Consider the following 27,794-nt stretch of genomic DNA (forward strand, 5'->3'; position numbering starts at 1 on the left):
ATAAACGCCCTTAGTACAGTTTGTAGCACTGCTTGAGATACGCATCATATTAAAAAATGAGCCCAATCGGTACATTCTTTGAGGAGTTATAGCAATTATAAGGTACCGTACCAAATGACCAAAAAAGCGAGGTGACCGCCACTCAGAGCCAAAATTGACAATCTCAACTACATAAAATACCCTATAAAATATATATGGGGGACTCCCCACTAACTGGGGATTCTAAAACACTAACACTTGTTGGGTAAATCGCGTGTTTTGTTGTACCGAAATTTGGGTCACCCAGAATAGCCCGAAAGTTCGAACTATTTCAACTTTGAACATTAATAACTTTTTGATTAGGCCGAATTGGGAAACCAACCAAATACTGCAAGCAAGAGGGGTTCAGTGTCAACAGAATGCGACCACTCCCGTTCAATTTGGTTCAGTACTTTAGAAGAAATTAACAAAATACTGCTCTACCGCATTTTTTGGGCAAAAAGTGAAGCCCAAAATCTCGGGAAGTGACGTAAAACAACGTGAAACAGAGTTGCCGGCGTATTCTTGGGTGTGGTTCGGGTCCACTTCGACGTTCTGTGTCACGGAAAACCTTCATGGGGAGGTGGGAAAAAATTTCCCACCTCACCATGAAGGTTATGATGTTTTGTGTGTTTTGACATAAAACAACATCCACGGAAATTTGATGAAATCGTGAAAAAAGAAAAATTGTTGAATTAATCCCATTGTTTGATACAATTAGCTTCAACAACCTAAATAGTGTATAGAAAACACAAAATGCACGCCCAAAAACTTGTTCAATTGCAAAAAACACCACTTCACCCATTCATTTGGTCAAATGACCAATTTTGGCTATCAAATTTCAAGTTTCGCTAATATAAACCATCAAAACTTGCAGGAAAATGGTACAATCTGTATATAGTGATACCCCTCATCAACTGAGCAATCCAAAACACTATAATATTTAATCTTGACAGAAGAAAAGTTGACTTTATGTCACCGCCGAAATAGCCGAAAATGGCCGAAACTCGAGGTTTGGCGCCTACAGAGCAAAAATTGACCCACTCAACTCCATAAAACCAAATACAAATATGTATCGGGATACTCCCCACTACCATACCAGCAAACCCGTATATGCAGGGATACAAGGTATTTTGGGGTACGCATTTTTGGGGAACACCAATATCACCTGTAATGTTAATTTTTTTCAAATTTACCAGTCAACAACTTTTTTACAAGGCCGAATTAGGGTAGTAAAATTATGGGAAGGGCCGAACGGTTACAATACTAGCACAAGGAGCCCATGTTGGTAGAGTTCTGCTGAGTACTTGACTACTTATCATCAAAACAACTAATAGTACCTCTATCAGTCTGAATCTGAAAGACTTTAAATAAATGGAAGCTGCATGAGGACCATATGTCGTTACCGCTTTCTATGTAAGTGTAATCCAATTTTCCAGAGATCTATTTTATGCAGGAATAATAGTTTTTGATTTGATACATATGGAAGATTAACTAACAAAAAGATATCAATATCGAGAGATTCAATTACACAAAAAGCTTTGAAAAAATTTTGGTTCCTAATCTATAAGGAACCAAATGAAACTTAATTGAAAACACCGTAATCACTGATGCCATTTAAATGAAAACTCAGAGGAGAGGATATAGATCAAAAATCCTTGCTGAAACCTTAATGCAAAAAAAAAACTAACTCAAAAATGACTTTTTACTGAAACTAGTACAGAAATATTTCAAATGACCGCAAATGAATTACATAAATAATTCCCTTTCTTTCCTATCAAATGTGGTTGTGTTTTCGAATATTTTATCTGCAACTGAGTAAGTTGTAAAGACTTTTCTTTATTTTAAAAAAGTTTTTTGTGTAAAAGAGTTAATTTGATCAATTCATCCGCAAACTTTTTTTTTGAAATTCAATTCGCATCTAGTATTTTTTTGAGAGGCAAATTGTACGCATTGCTTTTATCCGGGCAGAAATTTCCTTTTTCTTTTATTTTAACAATGGTCTCTCAGAGGTGAACGATTTTCGTCTTGATTAGAAACATAAACGGCAAGAAATAACAATAATGCGTTATTCAGTTACTTAATTATATGCGAAAAAGAAATGTTGTCTATCTATATTAGGAACCTAATGGAACCCAGCTCATAATTCCGCAACCTTTGAAACACAAAACAGAAAGAATCAGCGAAGAAGATATGCGACAAAATTCCTTCCTGATTTCTTGAAGGTGACAAAGTTTCAAAAATATCTTTTTACAGAAATTAGAACAGAATTAATTTAACCGACCGCAAATGAATTAAAATAATCTTTTTGTTACTTTCTTAATATATTTTGGCTTAAATTTTAGGATGTATTTATCAGCTGTGTAAGTTGTAAGGACTGTTTAATGTTTAAAAAAGTCCGCAAGGTAGTTTGATCCAGTTAATCCGCAATTTTTTTTTTCAACTTCAGTTTTCAGCTAATATTTTTTGAGACGTAAAGTGTAAGTATTGATCCAATCTGACCATGAATTTCTCAGTGGTGATTCTCTCATTGGTTTTTATGAACTGAGCGTTTTTCTTATCCATTTATAACAATGACTGCAAAAATTATCAATATTGAGAGATTGAGTTACTTTACAATCTGTGAAATACAAAAAGGTGCTTCTCTCTATATTAGGAACCAAATGAAACTCAGCTTATAATTCCCCAACCGTTGAAACACAAAACACAAAGACTCAGAGGAGAAGATATGCAACAAAAAGTTTTGCTGAATTCTTGAAGGTGACAAAGTTTCAAAAATATATTTTTACAGAAATAAGAACAGAATTAATTTAACCGACAGCGAATGAATTAAACTAATCTTTTCGTTTCGTTACTTTCTTAATAACTTTTTGCTTATGTTTTAGGCTCTATTTATCAGCTGTGTAAGTTGTAAACACTGTTTAATGTTTAAAAAAAGTCAGCAAGGTAGTTTGATCCAGTTAATCCGCGATTTTTTTTTAACTTCAGTTTTCAGCTAATATTTTTTGAGACGTAAAATGTAAGTATTGATCCAATCTGACCATGAATTTCTCAGTGCTGATTCTCTCATTGGTTTTTCAGAACTGAGCGTTTTTCTTCTTCACTTATAACAATGACTGCAAAAATAATCAATATTGGGAGATTGAGTTACTTAACAATCTGTGAAAATCAAAAATGTGCTTCTCTCTATATTAGGAACCAAATGAAACTCAGCTTATAATTCCCCAACCGTTGAAACACAAAACACAAAGACTCAGAGGAGAAGATATGCAACAAAAAGTTTTGCTGAATTCTTGAAGGTGACAAAGTTCCAAAAAATTTTTTTTTTTCAGAAATTAGAACAGAATTAATTTAACCGACCGCGAATGAATTAAACTAATCTTTTCGTTTCGTTACTTTCTTAAAAACATTTGGCTTAAGTTTCAGGCTCTATTTATCAGCTGTGTAAGTTGTAAGGACTGTTTAATGTTTAAAAAAGTCAGCAAGGTAGTTTGATCCAGTTAATCCGCGATTTTTTTTTAATTTCAGTTTTCAGCTAATATTTTTTGAGACGTAAAATGTAGGTATTGATCCAATCTGACCGTGAATTTCTCAGTGCTGATTCTCTCATTGGTTTTTCAGAACTGAGCGTTTTTCTTCTTTATTTATAACAATGACTGCAAAAATTATCAATATTGGGAGATTGAGTTACTTAACAATCTGTGAAAATCAAAAATGTGCTTCTCTCTATATTAGGAACCAAATGAAACTCAGCTTATAATTCCCCAACCGTTGAAACACAAAACACAGAGACTCAGAAGACAAGATATGCAACAAAAAGTTTTGCTGAATTCTTGAAGGTGACAAAGTTTCAAAAATGTTTTTTTTTTCAGAAATTAGAACAGAATTAATTTAACCGACCGCGAATGAATTAAACTAATCTTTTCGTATCGTTACTTTCTTAATAACTTTTGGCTTAAGTTTCAGGCTCTATTTATCAGCTGTGTAAGTTGTAAGGACTGTTTAATGTTTAAAAAAGTCAGCAAGGTAGTTTGATCCAGTTAATCCGAGATTTTTTTTTTAACTTCAGTTTTCAGCTAATATTTCTGAGACGTAAAATGTAAGTATTGATCCAATCTGACCATGAATTTCTCAGTGCTGATTCTCTCATTGGTTTTTCAGAACTGAGCGTTTTCCTTCTTCATTTATAACAATGACTGCAAAAATAATCAATATTGGGAGATTGAGTTACTTAACAATCTGTGAAAATCAAAAATGTGCTTCTCTCTATATTAGGAACCAAATGAAACTCAGCTTATAATTCCCCAACCGTTGATACACAAAACACAAAGACTCAGAGGAGAAGATATGCAACAAAAATCTGCGCTGAATTCTTGAAGGTGACAAAGTTTCAAAAATATTTTTTTACAGAAATTAGAACAGAATTAATTTAACCGACCGCGAATGAATTAAACTAATCTTTTCGTTTCGTTACTTTCCTAATAACTTTTGGCTCAAGTTTTAGGATCTATTTATCAGCTGTGTAAGTTTTAAGGACTGTTTATTGTTTAAAAATGTCCACAAGGTAATTTGATCTAGTTAAACCGCAAACGTTTTTTTTTTTGAACTTCAGATTGCAGCTAATCTTTTTTGAGACTAAATACATAAGCATGGGTCCTATTTTGAAACAAATACTCAGTTTTTACCTTTATCATGGGGATATTTTGTATATCAGTGAACGTGAAGAGAAGAAATTGATTCTAAGACTTGGCAGAGAAACCCAAGACTTGGATTTTCTCTGCCCAGAGAGGCCCCAAGTCTTGGGGTGAAGTTCACGAATTTCACCTGCAAATGGTTTTTTTGACAGAAAACGTATAATTGGGCACCAAATTTATAAAAAAGTTGCCCTCATTAAATAAAAACTCCGGATTCTTATGATGTCAACCTTAACTCTGCTCAGAGAAACCCAAGACTTGGGGTCTTCGCTGCCCAGAAAAACCCAAGTCTTGGCCTCTCTCTGCCCAGAGATGTCTCAAGTCTTGGCTCCGCTACCCAAGTCTTGGCATCTCTCTGCCAAGACTTGGCCTCTGGAAAATCTCTGAATCAGGCCTGATGGGCTCTGGGGGTTCGGTACGGGAAGAGAGGAAACCCTTTAAAGTTATTTGAGTTTGTATTATCTGTTGTATTATTCAGGTCACCAACAGATGAATGGATTCCTTGCGCAGAAATAATCAGAACGGCAATGAAGGAGCAAGTTCTTCCTGAGGTAAGGCTAACTCTTCTTAATTGTATGCGAATGCTCTACCCAGATCTATATTTATTCTCGCATATTTATTCTGTAATGAATCATTATTAATTGCTCCCGAACGAAGTAAACGTGTACCATTTTTATTTGAAAAATTCTCTTGACCGATTTTGGGCTTCTGTTCTAGAATATTTTTCTCTCTCAAGTGACTTTTGCTTGACTTGAAAGTTTGTAGCTGACGCATAGGCGATGAAGTTTTAGCGTTTAAGTAGCAAAGACGATGTAGCTTTGCAACTAGCAGCACCCCTCTAAATTAAATTGGCTCGCTTGTCGTTCAAGACCAATGCGTCCGACATTGATCGGTTTATGTTTTTTCATAATGTTCCGTATTCTCAAATTTTACTGGTTATGACGTTCTATGGATGTTTAAAGACGGCATCATCGAGGTTTAAAGACGGCATGGCTGCTCGACTAAATCTGTTTTTAATATAGGCATAATTTTTGGAGATGTAAATTCTGTTTTCTCAGCGAAATTCGATGAAAATAATGACCAGTCGCATTTGGCTAAATAAATTTACGCTCAGTTATAATAATTTAAACTGCTAATGTTATTATCCATCAACTTAAAATTTTGATAACCGACTTCAATTCGAAAAACGGTGTTGTCCAGGCCCACCTTGCTGGGGGAATAACTATATAGTCAAATGAGTTTTTTGTTCAGTCAATTTTGGCCGATTGATATATTCATCGTAGATAGTTGTGAGTGGTACCATTAGAAAGCCCGTCCAGCTCAGAACGTAAATTTTAAAAATAAATTTGAATATCGTTTTTTTCCACTGAGTTATCGAGCTTTAAAGTTTCGTGAACATTTGACTAATTTCAGAAGTTTTTGTTCATATTTTCCATATTTTTGCTTAAAAAAATTTGAAATTGTTAACAAAACTGTTAATGGTTTTAATTTTAAAAAAGACTAAAGTTTCTGAACAATTTGATCCGAAATTTTTGCTAACATTTTGACTAAATTTTTCCAAAACTCTGCCTTTTCCCATCAAAAATGCACGTCTATAACACATTTTAAATTAACAGGAGGTGCATACCTAACAAATGCTGACATAATGTTCTCAAACTCCCAAAAAATGCTAGTTCAGAGCGTTCTGGAAAATTAAATTTGTCCCGGTTTTTTATCCAACTTAATTCGATAATTATCAAAATTTCATCAATTACTTTTGATATGTCGTCTTTTTAAGTCAAATTAAGTTTTTCATTGACATTTGGAACAATTGCCTGTTTCTAAAGTACGACAGTGATAATAAGGCTAATTTTGGTCCGTTCGTGGGTTCGAAATTTTTGCTATTTGTTTCTTTTAAGGCGCAATGAGCATATCATATATTCAGTTAGAAGCTCAAAGTTTTTATGGCTACAAATCTTTGTTTCTTTTTAATCTGTTTTTTGTTTTTTATTTGTTTTTTAATTGTTTTTTTTATTCTGTGTTTTTGTAGTCTTAAGACTTAGTCTCGCGAATGACTTGTCCAATTGGTGTCCTGTGGGATTAAGTTAATCTTAGTAGTGTTCTTAGTTGAAAATTATAGCTTCGATGACTTTCAAACCTTTTGTTTGCAAAACGAAAACGAGTAGATTTTTGAGGTTTTGCCATATTTTTATCTTAATTCTCTCAACTTCTAGCTCAATTCCAGCGGAGAAGTCGCATCATTTTCTAAATTTTAGTCGTTATTCTTATTTCTGGTAATTTTTAGCTGAGTTCCCTCAATGATAGGTTGCATATTTTTGTCGGGCAGATTATTTTTTGTTTAAAAATGTCGGTTGAATGCTTAAAATAATGGTTTTCTGGCTTTTTTGTACGATCATTCAAAAAAATGTTTCTGGTTCAGGAACTTTTCCCATAATTGTGTTCAATTTCTGGTTTCTTCTCATAATAGCAATCTAATTACAAGTCTCAGTGCTGTTGAATGCAGGCCCCTTCATATTTATGTAATATCAGTTTAATTAACAGTTTGGGATTTTAAGGGCTTGGGCAATGATTTTTAGCAATTTTTTGCTGATTTTTTTTCCAATATTTGTTGTTGTTTTGTTAGTCGTAAGACAAATTCTGGCAAAATGGGAGGTGTCAATGGCTTGTTCTGGAGTTATAATTGAACCTCTTTATTGATATCAGTTGATAGCTAATGGCTTTCATGAACGCAAAAATTTCTGTATTTGCAAAAAATATAAACGTATTTTTTTAACTTTTCACTTTGTGTTCTTTTTCGTCTACTTGTTACTTAGTCTCATTCAGAGCAGGTCCTTTAGTTTTTTTAGCGAATTAGAAGTTAATTTGTTTAATTTAGTTTTTATGTAATGCTAATTTGACATTGTTAAGTGTTTTTTAAAAATCTACATTCAGTTGTGTTCGTAATTAATGTTTGTTTTTTTTTTTAACTTTTCTTTGTTTTGTCTCGTTGGCTTGTTAATGACATTTCTCATCGGCCGTTTACAACGGCGTTGTTTACAACGGCGAGATCCTCGGTTCGATTCCGAGTGTCCCCTAACTCTTTTAATTTTGATTATTCATTGTGTTACATCAGACTATCGCTGGACAATGTACTGATTAATTTCACAACAAAGGCATTAATTGTCAAAATTATCTCGCATCGCATACACATTTTGCTTTTCGTCCGTTTTCAGTGAAATCTGGGTCCCCTAGATGTACTAAATTTTCGTGAATAATGGTTGTATTGTGCATTTTTTGTGGTCATCATCATAACATAACACAGCCTCAGTTTGTAAAGAACAGCCAAAATTCTCACATTGGTATTCATGGTAGCATTAGTTGTATCTGGAAAAGTTTTAGTCGAAAAATTGAAGTACAGTTGAAGTAAGGCAAAATTTTAATACTTTCCTTTAAATTATACATCTGCAATTTTAATTGATATCGTTCTGAAGTTCAGTGAGAGGTCGCTATAACCAAGGAAATTGTACACAGACAGAGAGTAAAAATAAACACGAAGTTGCCAAAACATAAGTACATACTTATAAAAGGCTCTGAGAGGAAAGGTGACTGGCCAGACAGCCCTTTTTAGTCCTGCTTTGATATTTTAAAATAAAAATCTTAACAGATGAGAGCGCAAAATTTCAGATTTGACAAGTTGGACACGATTGCGTATCTCACGCAAAGAAATTTGTTCATGATAGCCTATGAAGATACGTATAGTTAGTACATGCAGTTTAATTTAAAAACAAATCATTGTGCTTTTGTTATTTTGTTCCGCTAACAGGAAAGCTTTTAAGTTCATATGAGTAGATTCAAAGAGCAGTTTTAGTAGATCTACTCCCCTGACGACCTCATTGGCTGATGTTAGCATCACCAAAAAATTTCAATTAATTATTTATTTGTTCCAAATTTTTCAGAGAACGGTGATTTCTCGAAAAAATATTAGTTGTCAAAATGTGTTTTCGTTTGGTGATTTGTAGTTTTCTGTTAACTTCAAGATTCAACCGGCATTGTTCCTCTCATCATTATGAAATTGAACTGACTTGTGCGTTTTGAAAATGTTTCTCTTGGTTTCTTTGTTTGACTTTACAGAATGATGCACGTTGTCTAATAATGAACGGCTGTTGCAAGTGATATAGCTTAGCATGTCTTTTGCTTTCAAAGGCTTAGGAACCATGAAATGTTGATGTTATAAGGTTAGGTTAATTTTTAATGCTGCCAATTTTTTGTTGTAGCAGTTGCCTATGATCAGGGCTTTTTCTTGTTTCTGTATCTACAAATTTTGTTTTTCACGGAGCTGGAAAACTTCAGGGTCGTGAGATTGATTTTTGTAATAGTCTCTTAAGATTTTTGCACACTGCTTTGTTTTTCTAACTATAAATAGTTAACTACTGTTTTTACAGCTAAACTTGACTCACTTTTGGGCGCTATTTTCAGCTGTAAGTTCTTTCCGCGTATTTATTTTTTGATATTCGATATTGATTGGAAGGCAGATTACGATTATTATTGTAATCGCACCTGTGAAAAGCAATTAGCTGCAGTATGTTAATTTTATTTTTGATTCTCGGATTGAATCTTTCTGGCTTTCATATGGGGAATTTTATTGCTTTCCAGTATCAGTCAATGTTTCTCCTGAAAGTCTTTTGGCTCACATTCCATTAACGAGCTTCCTGTTGTATGATCTTTGATGGATAATTACTCTTCTTGCTCTAATAATGACTGCTTCGCTAGCCTATCAAAGCTCGGTTGAGACGTCATGCACTCTTCTACTGATTGTAACTTGAGTGAAATTAATCTTTATGGCTCTTGAGATGTACATGGTATTTATTTATTTGTTATCATTTGATCATATCCCAGAAAGGCTAAGGAATTTTTTTCAGTTTTTACTGTCTGAGCATTACACGGGCAATAGCATTCAGCGTTATGAAACGCCAGTGAGCCGAGTTTTCGCCTAGCTGAGAAGAAAATTCGAGAAAAAATTGGACGTAATTAACGTCAAATTGAAATAATGGCAGACTAATTTATTTCATTATCGTAATTGTTCGCTGGTAATTGACGCGACTTTAGTAACCATAGGTTGTTCAATTCAAAAAGTTATATTTAAGAAATGCATGCCTTGTTTGCAGTATTTTAATAATGCTTGCGATAAAGCGACTACTATTGATCCTACTCAATGAACTTTCAGTATCTATATACGAGGAAGAATTTCTTTTGCCAGTTATTTATTGCAATTTTTAGCTGGATATTACAAGATTCCAATGGGTTTGACAGCCAGTATAGAATTATTATGGAGCAACATCAGTTTTTACTGACCACAATTTGGTTTCATCAAAATTACCTCTAGAAATTGAAATAATCTCCGTGAAGCTACCTACTTTATTTGCGTTTAGATCCTGTATACTTTTGACTGAGCTTGTTACTTTGTTCAGATTTGGGGTCGAATTGAAGATTTACCAAAGCCAAGTCCGAAATCACTGCCTACACTCAAAACTCATGAGGGAGTTAATGTGAACAACGCCCGTGTTGCCTTTGACAATGGAGCCCTTAGCAACTCAGATGCAAAAGGAAAAAGGGCTAAGCAGGTATACTGAATTTAGATTACAAAGTCTCGGCTAAAACCTGGATTAGACTGACAATTTTAAAAACTGGCATGATTACAGTTCTCAATCAGTAATGATACTAGACTTGTAATAAGACTTGCCCAGTACTGATATTGGTTTGGCAATAGGTCAGGCAATATTAAATTGATCAATGGGTTTCAACTTTTAAGGTTCGCTCCACTTTCAGCTTAATTTGAATTCTCTGCTATTCTTTTTAAGGAAAGTAAAAGTATCATATTGACACCATAATAGTGCATATATAATAAACCACTTGAATAGATTGTTTGCAATGCTTAGAATAAACAAAGTTCCACATGCTGCAAGTAATTTTTTTGACAAATTTATTATATATACCAGATAAATCAACTTTCACTACGATAACTAGAAAAGAGCTTTACTTTTCTATTGATCTACTCGACGACAGCAAGGCTCCGGGATGTGAACAATTGTCAGCTTTCATGATTAAATCATGCAAATGGAAAATAGCACGAATTTATAATTGTTCCGAGCCACTGGTGGGGGAGGAACTGTATACTCAAATGGGTTTTTTTTTGTTCAGACAATTTTGGCCTATTGATATGTTCATCATAGAGAGTTGAGACTAGTATCGTTAGAAAGCTCCTCCAGAGTAGAATATGGAATTAAAAAGATTTATTTGATTTTCGTGTTTTACAGGGAGTTATGGAGGTTTAAACTTTTGAGAAACGTTTTTATTCTCATTTTTTGTCATTTTTGACCAAATTTTCTTCAATTTTGCTAAAACTTTTTTTATTAAGTATGTTAGATTGAAATTGATACACTACCCTCGTATGCCAGAGTAAACTAGAAATAAAACACACCTTTTTGTTCCGACTCCCACTTTAGTGGGGAGGGAGGAATACATACTCAAATGTTTTTTTTGTTCATTAAATTTTGGCTGATCGATATATTCAACGTAGAGAGTTGTGAGTGGTATCATTAAAAAGCACGTACATCGCATAATATAGAATTAAAAAGATTTTTTGAACTTCTTTTGCAGGGAGTTATCGAGGTTTAAAGTTTTATGAATATTCGACTGTTTTTATTCAAATTTTCGATCATTTTTGCTAAAATGTGGAACAGTTTTGCTAATATAACTTAAATTAAGTTAAAGTTTTGAACGGTAGAGCGTTATTGTTACCTCAGGAGATAGAAAAGTTTTGCTGAAATGTTTGATTGGAGTTTCTTTGGCTAAAAATTTTCATAAAATTTCCAAATTTCTTACTTTTTTCATCATAAGTTGCACAAAATATGATTTCTTGGTCCACTTTGTCCAAATTAAGGCTAGTTGAAACTCGGCGCCCTATAAAGATCTTTTGGAATGAAAATTTTGGCGTTTTTTGTGAAACTGACTCGATAATTATTCAAAATTCGTCTTTGCTTTTTTATTATTTGAATTCTTTCACTCAACAATTGGTCTAATTCGCAAGCACATGGAAAACTTGAGCGCATTGTTGGGTGCGCGGAAAAATCAGGGATAAGTTTGATATTATCATTGATTCTTACAATCAGAAATTTGTTCATTTTTATTTTGGTGATGCGTTTTTTCAAATTATTTTGCTTTTGTGTTTTAATACAGCGATATTGCACAGCGATATCTGGGGCTAATATTGGCCTTCTCTTGGTTTTTTGTTTCGCCGTCGCGATTTTTATTACGACCATATAACGTCACAACCCTTTCAAATCTGCTTTTTGTTCATTCTTTGATGCAATTTCAACTGAAGTGCGTGCGTGACGTCATTTTTCGCTCTTTGTGGAGCGTGTGTTTTTGTTCATTCGCGTTTTTGTTCATTTGTAATTTATTTAATTCTCAAATTGGTAAGGTCAAATTTTGAGATAAGGTCAAATTGGTGCATCACTCTAAATGAAGGTTATTTGGGAGCAGCTAATACGGGCAGCAAAAAACTTTATAGATTTTTAATCAAGATATAGCATATCAGCTTTCAATGAAAAGACGAAATTTTTTTGGTTTTTTTTTCAGACTGCGATCTACGAAGCTAGTGCGGCTATTTTCTGGCAATCTGCCAGCTACATTTTTAATGGTAATTAACGTCAAAAGTTTATTCGTGGCTCTATTAATGACAACTCCCGTTTTCGTAAACATGAGGCCAAATGTTGATATAGTTTGTTTTCAGAGAACTTAAGGCTTTTTATGGCTTTGAGGAAGAATTTTAGCTAACTTTAACTGATTTCTTGTTTTGGCTTCAATTTTTTATTCTTTTTGCAGTCTGATTGCTAAGTGTATCCATTCAAAAATCAAAATGGCTTCTTCAATAGTTGTAAATGAACCTGAAAAATGTATTCGGTTGTTAGCTAAAGTCTTATGTCCTTGAATGTGTTTCTTTTAAGGAAATTTCAGTTATTTTTTGATTTTGTCAATTTTTTTTAAATTTTTTTTGCAACTTTTAGCTTATTCATAATAAATACAGGTCACACTTTTTCATATAAGATACAAGGTAATCTTGGTGGCAGATTTTTTTTAAAATTGTCTTCTAGGTTTTGGTACTACGAGTTTTCATACAAAATGTTGTGATTATTGTGCATAATTGCCCATTTTTGCTGTTGTTTTTGTTTTATTTGTATATTGTCACAATACTTAACAATCTAACTGAAAGAGCTCTTACAGTTTTGTCACCGAAAATATCTATTATTTTGATAAGATTTGGATTTAACCGTTGCGACACCGTTCTCTTTCAGAATTTGCCAGATATTTATATGTGTGCACTGTATTTGTTGTTAACTTTTGTTGTCGTATTTCAAATTTCTGGACATTAAAATTCTCAGTGGCCAATGGTAGAGATATAAATGAACTTAGTAGCTGAAATTGGTATCTAGCTAATGGTTTTGTTGACTTTCAAATGAAATTTAAACAAAAAAAAAATTTTTTTGTCCTGGTTTGCATTTTCTTTGGTATTTTACAAGGCTGTATCAGTTTCGTGACGTAGCATCATTATTGAGAGAATTCCCTAAATTTTGTTGAACCAAACAATTTTTTTTCTGTCGGTTGAGCGTTCTGACTGATGTCTTCAGGGCTTAGAAAAATTTTTTCAGAAGAATTTTGTGATTTTTAGATACTTTTCAGTATGTGGTTCTTTTTGCTGTCATTTTGATACAGTCGCGTTACAAAAAATGAATTTAATAAGTTTGAAAGAGACGCAAAAGATTTAATTGTTTGTGATTAGTTTTTTATAAATTTATTGGCCTCAAAACTGTGGCTTCGTGAAGTTGTTTGTGAAGTTTTTTAGTTCTGCTTCTAATTGATGTTGTTTTAAAGTCTTATGACTTAGTCTCACCTTTAGCAGCAAAATCAGTTTTCGAAAAGGTTGCTAGATAAACTGTCCACTCCCTTAGTAGAAAGTTTGTGTTGGCTATGACTTTTGAAGTCATTTGTTATTTAAAAAAGACAATGGATTTCTGAGATTTGCGATCTCATTTCTGTTAACTTGTTTCTTAGCATCTCTTTGGACAAGTCACATCCCTTATCTATTGAAAAAAAAAATTGCGCGTCGTAACGCCTTTATTTTCCTCAAATGGTCTTTGTTTTTGGTACACCCAGTTTTAATAAAATATTCGTGATTTTTGCAAATCGCCCATTCTTGTAGGTTTTGGTTTTCTTATCAAATTATCTCAAGAATGGGCGGTCCTCTGGTTAACTTGAAAAAAGCGACCCAAATTTTTTAAATGTTTTTAGCAAACAGCTTAATGATTAATTGGCTGGGACATCGTTTTCTTGCAAGTTTTTTTGTGCACATTTCGTGCAAATTTTTATTTTTTACCTGTAGTCGTTCTTTTTGTAGTCTTATGACATATCCTGGATAATGACAGGATTTCATCGACCTATGGTTGTATAAAAGAATCTCTCTATGATTTCAATTGATGTCTAATGTTTCGAATCAGTTTGACATTAAAAAAGCAATATTTTAAAAAAGAATAAATATTTTATATTTGTAATTATTTGATTTTTTTCGCCTTTTGTTCTGGTATTCATAATATGGTAGTTACAGATCTCATCAGCCCTCTTTTTTTAGATTGTTTTATTCATTTATAAGTTTGTTGAACGATATGTTTATATGTCAATTTTTTCTCTTTAATCTCTTCCTCATTTGGTAGACAATTAGGTGAAAATTGTAGATGAGCGGGGACGAGCTTTATGTGCGAACGCACATTACCCAGCCTCCTTGTTTGTTCTAAATGGATAAATTAAGGAGGATGTATCCTTCAAAATTGAAATTGGCTTATGTATAACCAATTTGCAAAAAAGTGGATAAGCTTTACGGTACAAAATAGCGTCCAATATCTGTTACTTCAATGTTCGCAGAAATTTTTCAGATTAATTTCCGAAAACAAATAGCAAAATATTTTGTAAAAAACAAATCATCAACAAACAACAGCTTGGATTTCAACAAGTGTGCTACAGATGCTGTTCTTGAGTTAGTTGAAACAGTTGCATGCGATCTTGAAAAGTTTTATCTGCATAAGAAGAATTTTTTGGGAACGCTTTGATTCCTGGTTCACATGGACTGGTTTTTAAATTAAAGAAATGGAATAAATGATTTTTAGACTATGCTTTATGTATGCGTTTCTTGCTGACCAAAGACAACAAATGAAACTAAAGTAATATTTTTTCTGAAATGGAATTAATTAATCACGGTCAGCCTGTTTTTTTTGTTTACGCTATTTATTTGCCAGTATAACAGAGCAATTAATTCAATTTGCAGATGATACATGCAGCATCTGTGCTGGAACAGAAAAAAAGTTTTATGAAAAAGCACGAAGTGTTCCCCCTTAAAGAGAAAATTAGTTCCAGAGAGACGTTATATGCAAACAAAACTAAAATAGTTTTTTTTCCTCAAAAGTATGATGAAATAGCTGCGTTTTCCTTTATAGAAATAATTGAAACACAAACAAGCTAAAACTTTTTACGTATTCAAATTTATAATCAGTTTCTAACTGTTCAGCTCAATTGTATAAGACTCTATTTTTGTGTTCTCTGCTATTTCTTCCGTTTATTTCGTTTATTTGATAAGTAATCAAATTCCTTTAACACAAGACTTCTCTTTCGCTGTATTGTTTATCTTTGTTTGAGAAAACTTAGACATGTAAATTCTCAAAGTTGTTTCGGCGATAAAAGAATGTTTCCTGTGTAAGAAGAGTTACCGAGCTGGAGATGTTCTAATACTGACATAAATACTCCTACCTGCTGAACTGCTGATACTTAAATTGTCACTAATGAAATTCGGTTATATTGATCAACACAAAAATTTTGCCAAGTTACACCGATTCTTGACACTGAAACGGAATCATCGAATGCAAGAAGTTAAAATCAGGCAAATGTTCAGGACAAGGAATGAACTCAGTTATTAACCAATATGTGTGCATAACATAATTTCAATAGCTGTACCGGAATGTCTTCGGTTAGCACGAAGCGAAAATGGGTGCTACGCACTAACTTTTATAGTGTTTCTCTCAATGGTACTGATGTTAATAACCGGAGTAATTAACTAGCATTATCGCCTTTGTACAAGGACCTATTATAGTTGTTTCATAGTGCGATTTTTGTGGATAAAATTTGAATATCATTTGCTAGTAATAGCCTTTTATTGAGCGGTTCGAATGCGCGATATATCCACTAGTTGCCTTGTAATTTAACAGCTTTTCACTGCTATATTCAATTTCTCGCTGACTCGGTTACTTAGAGTTTTACTTGAGATTTTTCAGTTCAATCTTTAATTATATTATCGAAATTATAACCAAGTTTTCAAAGACAGAATAAGAGTTTTCTAGAGGTATGACTATCGACTGATTATCAGGCTGGTTCTCCGGTGTTTTGGTGATCGTAGGTTCTGCTGAGTTGTACCTCAAGTTGTATTGGTCCTTCGCAAGTATTTACTGATTTTCAATTTTCAAGTTTAGCAATCTCCGGGTTTTTATACGTCTCTTGATTTTTGTTCAGTACATATACAATTTCCATATTAGCACATACTTTATCAGCATAATCACCTCAACAAGCACATAACTTCTCATGAATTTTTTTACCAATTATATTAATTCATCTTCACGGAACTCAAAATGTAAATATTGAGGTTTTTGGGTACGTAATATATTTAGCAATAATCTGTCAACCTTCAGTTGTTTTTAATAAACATAAACAAATCAGAAGTTACAGGCCTAGATCGACATACGGGCTAGATATAAAACTATCTGATTATGAACTAAATTATAGCACTTTATATGGATACCTAAGGGAAAATCAACTCTTAACTATGAGGCACGAAATGGGGACGTAAAAATGGTTTTTTTTAAAAATTGACTGATTTTGTTTCTCAACACGAGTACATTCCTCGAAATAGCAACCTGGGTGTGTTAAAATATTTTATTATTAGGAAATAAACAAAAAAGCTAATGGTTTAATTATTTTCATGATTTCATTGCATAATTGAAATAATTTAATGAATGCCTGTGGTAACTTTCTGCAGATTCTAATGGGAGTTTTCCTACTAGTATTTAGGTTCCAAGTGCGGGTTTCATGTTTTTTCCTATTTTTTTCTAATTGTTGAGCTTCCCAAGCGTCCGGTATTCTGCTAAAATGAGAATATTTTGCAATTTCTGAGGATGAAGAATTGCACTGAGTTTCGCAAGAATCAATTTGACGAAGAATGAAAAAATCGTGCGATGAATTTCTTCTTTATTTCTTTTATTAATAGCCGCCCTCATCTTCTCAGCCGGCTATTATAGCGCTCCTATTTTTTTTACTTCGTCGAACTTTTTTTTCGCTTTACGCATTTTGCCGCTTTTTCGACTTTTTGACTTCTCTAGGCTAGTTTCACTCTTCTGTTATTCTGCTCAAAGTCTTTTTAAACAGCAGCTGCTCAGCAAAGCAATTCAAAATGAAGAGAGTCAGTATAAAAAAATCAAAATCAGAAATAGAAACGGGATAAACACATAAAGCCAATTTTTAGATGCCCGGTACTTGAACTTTGTTCTCATAAGTTTTTGTTACTATCTATAATGCTTATTGGTATTGATACTAGACCCTGTAGCCTCTCACTGAGAGACAGGAGTGTGTTCAACTACGAAATGACATCAAAATAAATCGCACTTAAAAATGTTTTATACAAAAATCTATTTTTGTTGATATTTTCTTCTGTTTCAATCCCAATAGAGTTATGGGAATCAACGGCGGGTATTTTCCAGCAATCCGGGTATGTTTCACATTTTTGTCCAATCTGATTTGAGTGCAATTTATTAATAGATAGTAAATATTTTATAAGTTTTCTTTGAGTCTGAGTCTCCATGCTCGATACTGCGGCTATCTAGAAAAGCGTTTAGCATGGATTGGAAAACCCATTAAGTTGTAAGTGTAAATCTTTGTTTCAAGTTTTTCAGTTGAGAGATGCTCAAATTTGTAGCTTTGTCTTGTCTTTTCCTGTATACAAGTTTTGCGTGTGAGAGAAGGTTCACACGAATGATTCTATTGCAATTTGTTGTTAGCATAATACGACATTTATTCTTGAAGACAGAAATATCAGATTTGTTCCTTTTCGTCATTCAGTTTGAGGTGTGTGGGTGTAGGCATCTGGAGCCCAAGGGATTAGCGTTTCAATTCAGCTTTTCATTGAGGCAGTTTGGATTAATTAAAGTTGGCGGCAGAGGCAGAGTAGTATCCATTAGTGGCAGTGCATTTGTGATTGTTAGCAATTAGACTTCAGTGAGGTTAATACAATTTGTGCATTGAATGGAACTGATGGATGTGGTTCTCCAGTGTCTTTACTTTTTGAATTTGTGTGTTCGGAGGTAAAGGATTGACCGACATTAAGCTGAATTAATGGCGGGGAGGGTTTTTAATCAGAGGTTTGAATTTCATTTGAGTATATAATAATAAGATTGACTTCTAACGGTCACGAGATTTTGATACAAGTTTGTTGGGGTGGTAGATTCTTCTTTTCTTGGATTCTGTTTGCTGGGTTTTATTTAGAGGTTTTTTGATTTCGTTATTTGTCGATTTCATAATTATTTAGGAGAAGTGTTATGGCTCAACAGTTTACTGGGCTAAAGATGCCAAATATTTTATCGACACGTCCGGAAAGGATCGTTTTTTATATAGTTTTAAAATCTTTTCCTTTTGTAAAGTTTTTAATATGTCCTTGTTTAGGCGTAACTGGCAAAGACGTGACCTACTGGGTGATGTTAGTCAGATTAAGGAGGAGTATCTAAAGAGGGATAAGTTAATAGAACTTTGTTGGAAAGGAGTTCCATGGGTTGGCGGTTCTGGAATGAATAGTTGGCATCAGTTAAGGGGAAAGATAGTTGGAAAGGGGAGGGATTCATTACTAGGTGAAAACGGTTGGCCAAAGTTGCCGTTAGGGATTCGAAATGAAGAAATAGTCGGGTTAACCGAAGATTTGTAGAGAAGTAGAAGCGCTTGCTAATGTAAATCGAGTCGAAAGTTTTTTTTGATAAGCCAGCTTATCGTTTCGAATCACTCATATATGCAAAGGTTTCAGCCTATGAATGTTTGTATGGCTCATTGGGCTGGACATTTATTTTTGAAACTCTCTGCAGGTCGATTCTAATAGGAGTTTTCTTACTAATATTTAGGTCCAAGTGCGGTTTTTGTTTCTTTTTCCTATTATTGTCGAAGTGTTTAGGTTCGCAAGCGTCCCGTATTCTGCTATAATGAGAATATTTTACAAAATCTGAGGATAAAGAACTGCTCTGAGTTTCGCACGAATCAATTTGACAAGGAATGAATAAATCGTGCGATGCATTTCTTGTACTTTTTATTTACATTTTTGTCCAATCAGAATTGAGTTCAGTCTATTAGTAGATAGTTAATATTTTATAAGTTTTCTTTGAGTCTGAGTCTTCACGCTCGATAATGGTTATTGCTGCAAATATTTTCGTAGCCTTTTGTTATAAATTTGTGGCAAAAAAAAACAGAGAAGGAGATCTCCACTCCATCTCCCCTCAGTCTCTTCGCCATTTTCACATATATTGTTTATAGTCATCAGTTTGTTTTAAAATGAATTAATTGGGAAGCCAGCGTTGGTTCTGAGGGCTTTATGGCTGATCTGTACTCATGTTTGCTTGGCTTTAGAAGGCTGTTAAAAGTGCATTGGTGGTAAAGTCTTCTCATCATAAGAAGAAGGATATCCGGCATGGCAATCGAATTCTACCCAAGTTTGTTCAACCGATAGCGAGCAAGAACCCGCGCCCAATTAAACTCCTCGGCAGAATGGCAGTACTCTGTATCAATGTATCCATTTAATGTACCAGTGAACTTTTACCTGTGGACTTTGTTTTTGTTTTACAGATAAAGGCTTAATGTGTTGAATATTGATCAAGGAAGAATATCTGCTTATGTGAAATGAATTGTTGTAATCTTGAGTTGTAGTCTTGTGGGTGAAACGAGTGGGAATCTTGTGAAAAGGCGGAGTGTCATTCTCTATTTTGATTAAACAATGATAGGTGGTAACTGTAACGGCATACTAATCGGTCATGAAAAGTAATACCAATGTTAAATTCTGTTGATTTAAAAGTAGCTTATGGAAAGAGAAATTTGTTCACTATATGTGTGTGTGTGTTCAATTACGATTGTTGTTTAGAAAAGTAGCGAACGGGAAAAAGCGGTGGGGACCCCTGAGATGTCAAGAGATTCTGTCCGTGAACAGATCTTGGCCCAAATAAAAGGCAACGGTATGTATGTAACTCAACTGATTCTTTCTGTCTCTTTACATTGAACGACACCAGTTAAAAAGTGTGTTCAAGGTTAATTTTTACTAATTGAATACCAAACATTCTCATTGAAATTTGGTTGCTGAGTTTTCTCATTTCTAGAGGAAACGACGGTCTGTTATTAAAAGCATTTCTCGGTTTTAGTTTTGCCATTGAATTAGGTGGAGCCTGTCAGCGATAATTTTGTGGAGTTTGAGTTGGGCTGGCGTTTGAATATATTTATTTAGAGTTTTATTTGGTAAGGCCTTTTTTAATTGTTCACCGAATTTTATTTGGCCCTTTTTTATTGTTAACTGAAGTGTTTCATCGCCGAAGCGCAGGCTGTTTCTTTTGTACTCAATCATGTAATATGCATATCAGGTTGATGTTTTGTGACTTATCAAGTTATTGTTGCCACCTTTTGTGAACTTTTGCATGTCATGAGTAGATAAAGAGCTACCGTATGAAGAACTTATGATGGCCCTTTCTACGTGAGACACTTTTCTTTCCTGGCCATCTCATCTAACTTGTCTGATATCATCCCTCTTTAAGCTCTCTGCGGGTAGCAATCGACCTCAAAAAGAGGAATTCATATTTTGAGATTTTTTTTAAAATGTCGATCGAAAAAATCTAGGCTCTTTTTCGTCTTTATTAAGTCCCTGTGTTCGCATTGTCGGATTTTTTTTCACTCTTTGGTCCTTTTGCTTATTTTTTGAAAAGGCGATTCTCAGGCTTTTTAACCTCATTTTGAGAATTGGGGGTAATATCTCTTGACTCCTCTGCCTAGTTGTTTGTTTATTTAACGATGGTTTTGAGGAAACAAGACCGCAAAAATTAAATAAACCGCTCATATTCTATATCATTCATAAAATAGTATTTTCTGAGAAAATGCATCTTTTTGAGATTTTTTGAAAATGTTGAGACTAGAAAGTTTGACACCATTTGCGGCTGATATCGTCTCATTTTTGGGTTTTTTTTCAAATCTTTAAATTCTACTAGACCTACAGCCAACTATGCATCTAATTATTATACTTTAGCATTCATATTTATAAACAAATTTGTTGCATAGAAAATATTAGACCAGATAAAATCCAATGGTCTGTTTCTATTTCGATCTATTCATTTTGTCTTTTTAAAGTGAACGGCATCTGTTAAAATTTCTGGTTAACTGCAAGTATCACTATTTCAATGCCAAGCCTCTTCAGTTTTAAAAAATTTGCTGTTTTTTCATTGCTAGAGGGAGTTTTTGAAGATATTGTAACGCTCTCGGATTAGTTGCAGTTCTCAGTGTGAACTTTTACATTGCAATAGCTGAAGCCAAAGAACGCGAAATTTATGGGGTTTGAATTCCATTCTTGTTGACATGTTGTTATGTTTGTGAACGCTTTGTCATTTTTTTGTGAACGCTATTTTTCACTAATAACTCGGGTGTTCGTCTAGAAGTGCATTTCTCACTGTTTTTGTTTAGGGTTTCCATTCCTTAACACGGTTTAATTACATTTGTATTGTATCAAGCAATATGGATATCCAGCTGATGCGTTTTGATGTATCACGTTATTGTTTGAACACTTTTTTGTCAACAAAATTGAGTTCATGCTAGCCCCAATTGTTTTTGTTTTTACAATTTTGATTTTGTTTTTCTTCGTCCAGCCTAACTTTGGTGATATTTTTTTCAAGCTCTCTACCTCTTGAACTGATTTACAAAAAGCATAATTACTTCCGAAACCTAATCGAAAATTTTGAGAGGATAATAAACATTGAATCCTTTAGTTGTTTGCTGATATCACAATTTTCTTTCAGAGAAACCACCAAGAAATTTCCCTGCGCTCAAGTTTTATAGTTTTCGTGGTGTTTTATTAATGGTATTTGATTGTTCTTCTGATTTCAAACGAGATTTTCCGATAATATTTGTTTACTTTGAGCAACTCAACGATTAAATTAGTTTGAGAACTACTGAGTGAGCTGCATATCTTTGGCAGGGAATTGATTCAATGTGAGAGATTGGTTTTTCTGTAATCCAATAACGGTTTTTGTGTTCTCGTTTTAGCTGTGTTCGTTTTCGTATTTTATATATCGATTTGTTTATTAAATAGCAGTATTCTTGTTTCACTTTTCTTAAGTTTAATTAAAGGAGATGAACACCAACTAACAATGATTCTTTCTGCATTTTGTACTTTTTTGCACTACACTTTGGGGATAAACCATTTATATGATTACTTTTTAAAATCTCCAATTATCTGAAAATAATTAGTTTGAGATTTTGTTCCCATATTTTCTGAAAAAAAATGGAAGAACTTTATGGGTTATCATAAAGTTCTTCCATTTTTTTTCAGAAAATATGGGAACAAAATCTCAAACTAATTATTTTAAATTAACCCCACTTTTTTAAATTAGAGAATTATCGAGGGCATCCCGGCCTAGCATATGTGGCATCAGTTTGAAGCTCTTTGTGTCTGGAATTTTACTACGAAAAGAAATTTTAAGAATTTTTCTTCTTCGGAAAAAATTTTCACCATTTTCTGCCCATAATTCCAGGCAGTTTAGCCTAATTTAACCAAAATTTTGCACAGAAATTAATTTTTTAAGACAGTTTGCTTCAAATAGTGCATATTTTAAGAATACGTATCTTTTCGTTTTGTCAAAGTCTATATATAGTACAGAAATACAAAAAAATGCGTCTTTTGAGAAAAAAAATGAGCCACAAATTTTCAGTCAATTGTTAGAGTTTCTATGAATTTATAACCCGTTTCTCAACTGTTCTAACCTAATTTGTCATCTATTGTTCAGTAGGTTTTAAATCTTTGTTTTTGTTTTAATACACTGGGAGAAAGTCTTTTGAGATCTGTCTATTAATGGTTAATTGTTATAATTTTTGAAATTTATGAAGATGCGTAAAAATTTTTTACACTTAGGTTATGGCATGCATTTTGTCTGCATGCACAATTGACTGCACAACAACTAACAATGATTCGTTGTGCGTTCTGCACTTTTTCGGACTGCGCTGAGATTTTTTTTAAAAAATCAGATACCTTTTCGAATTTCTTAAATGTTGGTCACCTTTTGAACAATAATGAAAGTTTTCTTTTTAAATGTGTGTCGTTCATTAAAGCAATTAGGAGTATGAGTTCGCGCGTACTCAGATCGCTTTTATAGAGTTCCAATTTCGTATAATTTTTTAAGGCTTTGGTTGCAGTCTTTTTTTTTAACTCTTCATAATTTTTGATGATTTTGAGGTAATTTGGGGTCAAATTTCAGGGAGAAAATCAGATAGCAAAACGGGTAGGGTAGTCAAACTGAAGCAGCACAATTAACAAAATAAGCTTCAGAGCGCTAACTATTTTTGAGATAAGAGAGAAATCAGATTTGACTGCTGCTTTAGTATTATCGCTTTCATTTTCAGATTTCTTCAAGACTGTTATTGAAAAGGAACAATTGATTCCCTTCGTGCTTATCTTCAACTTTGTGAATCATTTTTTATTATTCTGATAATTTTTTTACTTTGAAAATTTTTGTTTTGATAAAATTGCTGAATTTTTAATTCTAGTTCTCCTGTTTATGTATCCTCTTTGGCGGCATGCCTAATTTTCATTAATAATGACAATTCGTATTGAAAAAGAGGCAGTTTTTATGTTTTTTTTTGCATTCAGTTTCATTTGTACTCATGGATATTTCCTGCTTTCAAACGACAGTTTTTTCAAAACAAGATTTTACTTTTTAAATTTTTGACATATTTCGTCTCTATTTTGCTCTGTTTTCACTTTTGTTTTTGACAGCTTTTTTGAGTTTATATAAAAGCAATTTGAACATATTGGACTTCAACTATTCGGCCCTTCTGTGCTCTTTATAGTTTTAAGAGCGTTTTTCCAAGAGGCTATTTTTGAACGAACTATGTTAAAAATAAATTAACGTACTAATTTACATTTAATTAACGTTTCTTCTTTCTGTCTGAAGCAAAAACAATTAAGAGGTCTGAAATTCTTTTTGGTAAATTGTTTTTTCCTTTTGACACTTCTGGTAGGTAGCTTTTGGTTCCATCAAGTTTGATATTTTTTCGGATTTTGAATTTTTTTGATTCGATGCTCATATAATGATTTATTCGTTCTCGGAGGGCTTAAACCAAATCTATAGCATAGAAGTATTGCGATTTTTAGGGTGCCTCTAATCGCTTTGTTTTTTTTTAATTTTACGGTATACAAGCCGTCAAAACTTTCTCACTAGTTGAGTGTTGCCACATATAAAAACATCTGTCAAGATGGGAAGAAGAAAGCTGAGCTTTTTTTGATTAAATCACAATTTTTTTCTCGCTCTTGAACTCTCCATTGCTTTTTTCTCGTTGAACTTTTTTTATCTTATGGTATGGGTTTGTCACTAGGGTTCGCAGCTCAATCTGTTTAGTAAAATGATCTTTGATTGTTTTGAAACAGGTTTCAAATAATATACATAACTTTCTTCCCCAGTTGGCTAACCCCTCTGATGTATCGTTATAAACACATCTGTTGTCTTGAAACTAATTAACTCAGAAGTGCATTAATTGACTCAGAATTGCTTTTTCTGATTTGTGTTTCTTTGCTTCATTTGTTTTCAAGGACTTGTCGTGCTCTGTTTATGATTTTCTCAACCGTTTGATTCGTTTCATTTGATTTGCTGCCTATTTATACAAGTGCTTAAAATATTTTGGACTTCTACGTAATGTTTCATTCCTTTTTAACCAAAACACCGTCTAGGGGATGATTCAAGTAAAAACTCGAAATAGTTATGACACTTTTTAAAATTTTTTTCCATTTTCCAGTATTTTGGATTTCTAAAACTCAGTGTTATGTCTAAGATTAGCTTGAAATGAGAAGGGTTTCACTGAATACACACAGGGTTTCACTGATGGGCAGCCGTTGTTTCCTTAATATTTTTGGTGTTCGTTTTTGATTATCTGAAAAAACGTGAAAACAATATTTTCCATTTAAAACTATTGTAATTTTTACAGCAACATTTACCAATATTTTTGAATAAAATGTTCTTGCTGAGAGTTAGAGAATATGAAAAACAGTTAACTTTGAATCAGAAGTCATCAAGTTGACTTAGGAATTGTTAGAGAAATCTTTTCTCAAACAGTTATAGAAAAGGACTGATAAAGCTCGATCAAAATCGTCAAAATTGAATTGTCAATTGTTGAAATCTTTCAAACGTTAAGGAATCGTTTTTATTTACAACACGTCTCAGGAATTTTTTTAATAATATTTATCATAATTTACGGGCAGCTAAGTATTTTGTAATTAAAATTTACTCAGGTTTTTTCGGTTCCTCTGAAAACTCCAATTTGTTTCCCTGTTGTTTCTGATTGGAACCTCAGCTAAATATTATTAGCTTTTTTATTAGGAGCTTTATAAAAACATTGTTTGGTTTTAAGACAAATGTTTCTGATACATTGTTTTCGATATATTGAATTCATATATTTAATGCTTTCAAATGGGAATGTGGGAACATTTTGTGGCCACGCACAAAATAAGCGAGCTTTCTTGTTTTCTTTATGTCAAAATACATCGGTTTTTTTAAAGATTTTTTAGAAACACTCCTTGAACTCTCGAAAGGGTTTCTTACATCTTGATATGTTTTTTGAACCTGTAGTATAAAGTTTTGCGTTTTCCTTAGCGTTAAATGTTTTCTTTAGAAAGCGCGTATGTTTTAAATGTCAGATAACTTCAAGCCGCTATTTAGTTCTGAAAAAGAATATTGAAGTCACCTGACAACGAGAACATCCCTAGTGCTTTTCTGAGGGACAGTTTTTTTTCGAACTTTAATAATTTTTGCGAAGTTTTTATAATTAAATATCAAAAAACATAATTGTGGATATGTTTGACACCGACACAGTTATGACGGAAGGGCATTAATGCTACTTTAAGGGGACTCAAACAGAATATATCCAAAAATGTGTATTGGGTAGGAATACAATACGCCTGTTTGTGTTTTAGCCGAGGACATAGTTGTTGTGATTGCCCCAGTATGTATGAAGACAAAATTGAAGTATTTCTACGACAGAGAAGATTATTGGAACAAACGAGGTGGAACCACTGACTCACATCAGCCCGCAGTTATCAATGATAATGTTTCCAATGAGAGTACAAATGATAGCAGTGATGGCAAGGTTGAAGGAAACGGGCGGCAGAAAACGATTAGGTTAATCATTTAGTATCTGAATGTTCCATTATGAACGAATGATCTTTCTGTGAAACAGCATAAAGCGCAAGTAGTGCCTTTGGGAATTTTGAAATGGAATTTTAATACGTTTTTTGGGGGTATAAACTATGATCAGCTATTTGTTACGAGGAAGTTTCGTATTGCTCTACCGTCTGGAGTATAGACATAAAGCACTTAAAGCTACGAATAGGCTTTTTCGCTTTTATTGCTCATAAATTGACCCTTGTTAGCAACCATATTCATGAAATATCAATATGGCTCTGAATGGTTTGACGGGATTGAATACTGTTTGAAACTGGTCGAACGATTACGAAAAATATATTCAAAAATGTTTTTTTTTAATCGCTGGATAGTTTACTGTTTTTAGTAATTACGATACATCTATATCTAACGTGTTTTTGGCCAAAACGGCTAAAACGACTTCGTGGAAAATGACAGCTCTGTTTGTTTAACTCTTTACAGTATTTTACCATAATTGTCTAAAATTAATTCAATGGGAGGCCTTGCTTCGTCTTTTTGATCAATTATGTTTTGTTGTTTCAGCATTTACAGACAGATGCAATTCTCGGATCCACTGCCTGCCTACTTCACCTGTCTCATCTGTTCACACCTCCTCACCATACCAGTCACTGCCATCTGCTGCAAAGCTAACTTCTGCTTCACATGTATGAACACAAATAATAACTCCAGACCTCCTCGTGTATGATCACGATGTACGAGAAAGTCGTGTATTTAAACAATGCACCTTTTTGTTCTAGTAAAACAAGACGGTACATGAGAAATAGCTTAATTAAACTAGAACTGTAGATTTATGTGGCTCTGGCTCAAGTTTTTATGTACGACTAACACAAAAAGTTATAGCTCCCAAGATTTTGCATATATTTCAATTAGCTTTTCCTCGCACATTGAAAATAATAGCCTTTTATAATATCTCAACTATTTTATCGAAAATGAGGAATATTGGGCTGTAAGCAGCTGAGATTCTTTGATAATGTTTTCTATACAGACTATTGGCAAATTGAAATGGCATCGAAATTTGAAGCGGTTGATTGATGTTTATGCCTCAAATCAATGCACTGAAAATTCTTAAGTGACTCCATGCATCCTTTATAGGTATTCAGGAAAAGTTGCGACTGATGGAAGAGTGTTTTAAGTGCAAGAAGCCTCTGAAACAGTCAGAGTTATTCCAGAATCATCACATGCGTAATTCAATCGACCACTGGGCTAAACATCACGTGATCAAAAGTTGAAATAGTGCTTTGAATTTCAAGATCTGCAATGCTGAGTAAACAAACAATAAGCATTACTGTTTTTCAAAAGTTCTTTTTATTTTTAGCTCTCTGATTGAGCTGACTGAATGCTCTAATTTTTAGAATGGATAGTGCAGTCGTAGTTTGCTCTTTGTACAATTATAATTCAATTTGCAATCAATTTTCGTTCAGTTAGGTTTCGTAAATGTTCTATAGAAATGCTTTGATTAGATTTGTATAAAATGAGAACAGAATTAATTTTTATTATTAAAGATAAAGCTTTATTGATTCAT

General features: G+C 33.3%; 2 protein-coding genes across 2 annotated transcripts in view; both read left to right on the forward strand.

Moving 5' to 3' along the window:
• LOC142340350 (uncharacterized) overlaps positions 1 to 19,616 on the forward strand; it is a 139,896-nt gene extending 120,280 nt beyond the window's left edge. Inside the window, exons 7-9 of the mRNA XM_075390953.1 lie at positions 5,191 to 5,263; positions 10,160 to 10,312; positions 19,446 to 19,616. Of these exons, the coding sequence (XP_075247068.1) occupies positions 5,191 to 5,263; positions 10,160 to 10,312; positions 19,446 to 19,616 (397 nt within the window). The remainder of the gene's footprint in view (positions 1 to 5,190; positions 5,264 to 10,159; positions 10,313 to 19,445) is intronic.
• Positions 19,617 to 19,957: 341 nt separating this feature from the next.
• On the forward strand, positions 19,958 to 27,532 carry LOC142348808 (uncharacterized). Its single transcript, XM_075400327.1, has 4 exons — positions 19,958 to 20,044; positions 26,026 to 26,230; positions 26,795 to 26,916; positions 27,365 to 27,532. Exons 1-4 carry the CDS (start codon positions 19,993 to 19,995, stop codon positions 27,499 to 27,501), a joined length of 516 nt encoding a protein of 171 aa, XP_075256442.1. The 5' UTR covers positions 19,958 to 19,992; the 3' UTR covers positions 27,502 to 27,532.
• Positions 27,533 to 27,794: the final 262 nt, after the last annotated feature.

The sequence above is a fragment of the Convolutriloba macropyga genome, chromosome 1, assembly GCF_964194025.1.
Source record: "Convolutriloba macropyga chromosome 1, txConMacr16.3, whole genome shotgun sequence".
NCBI lineage: Eukaryota > Metazoa > Xenacoelomorpha > Acoela > Convolutidae > Convolutriloba > Convolutriloba macropyga.

Bases quoted from the DNA above. Each gene is read 5' to 3' on its own strand.
- LOC142348808 (XM_075400327.1), top strand. From the start codon at position 19,993: ATGTCAAGAGATTCTGTCCGTGAACAGATCTTGGCCCAAATAAAAGGC. The intron at 20,045-26,025 runs GTATGTATGTAA...TTTGTGTTTTAG, and splicing joins GGCCCAAATAAAAGGCAACG to CCGAGGACATAGTTGTTGTG. The intron at 26,917-27,364 runs GTATGAACACAA...CATCCTTTATAG, and splicing joins AGCTAACTTCTGCTTCACAT to GTATTCAGGAAAAGTTGCGA.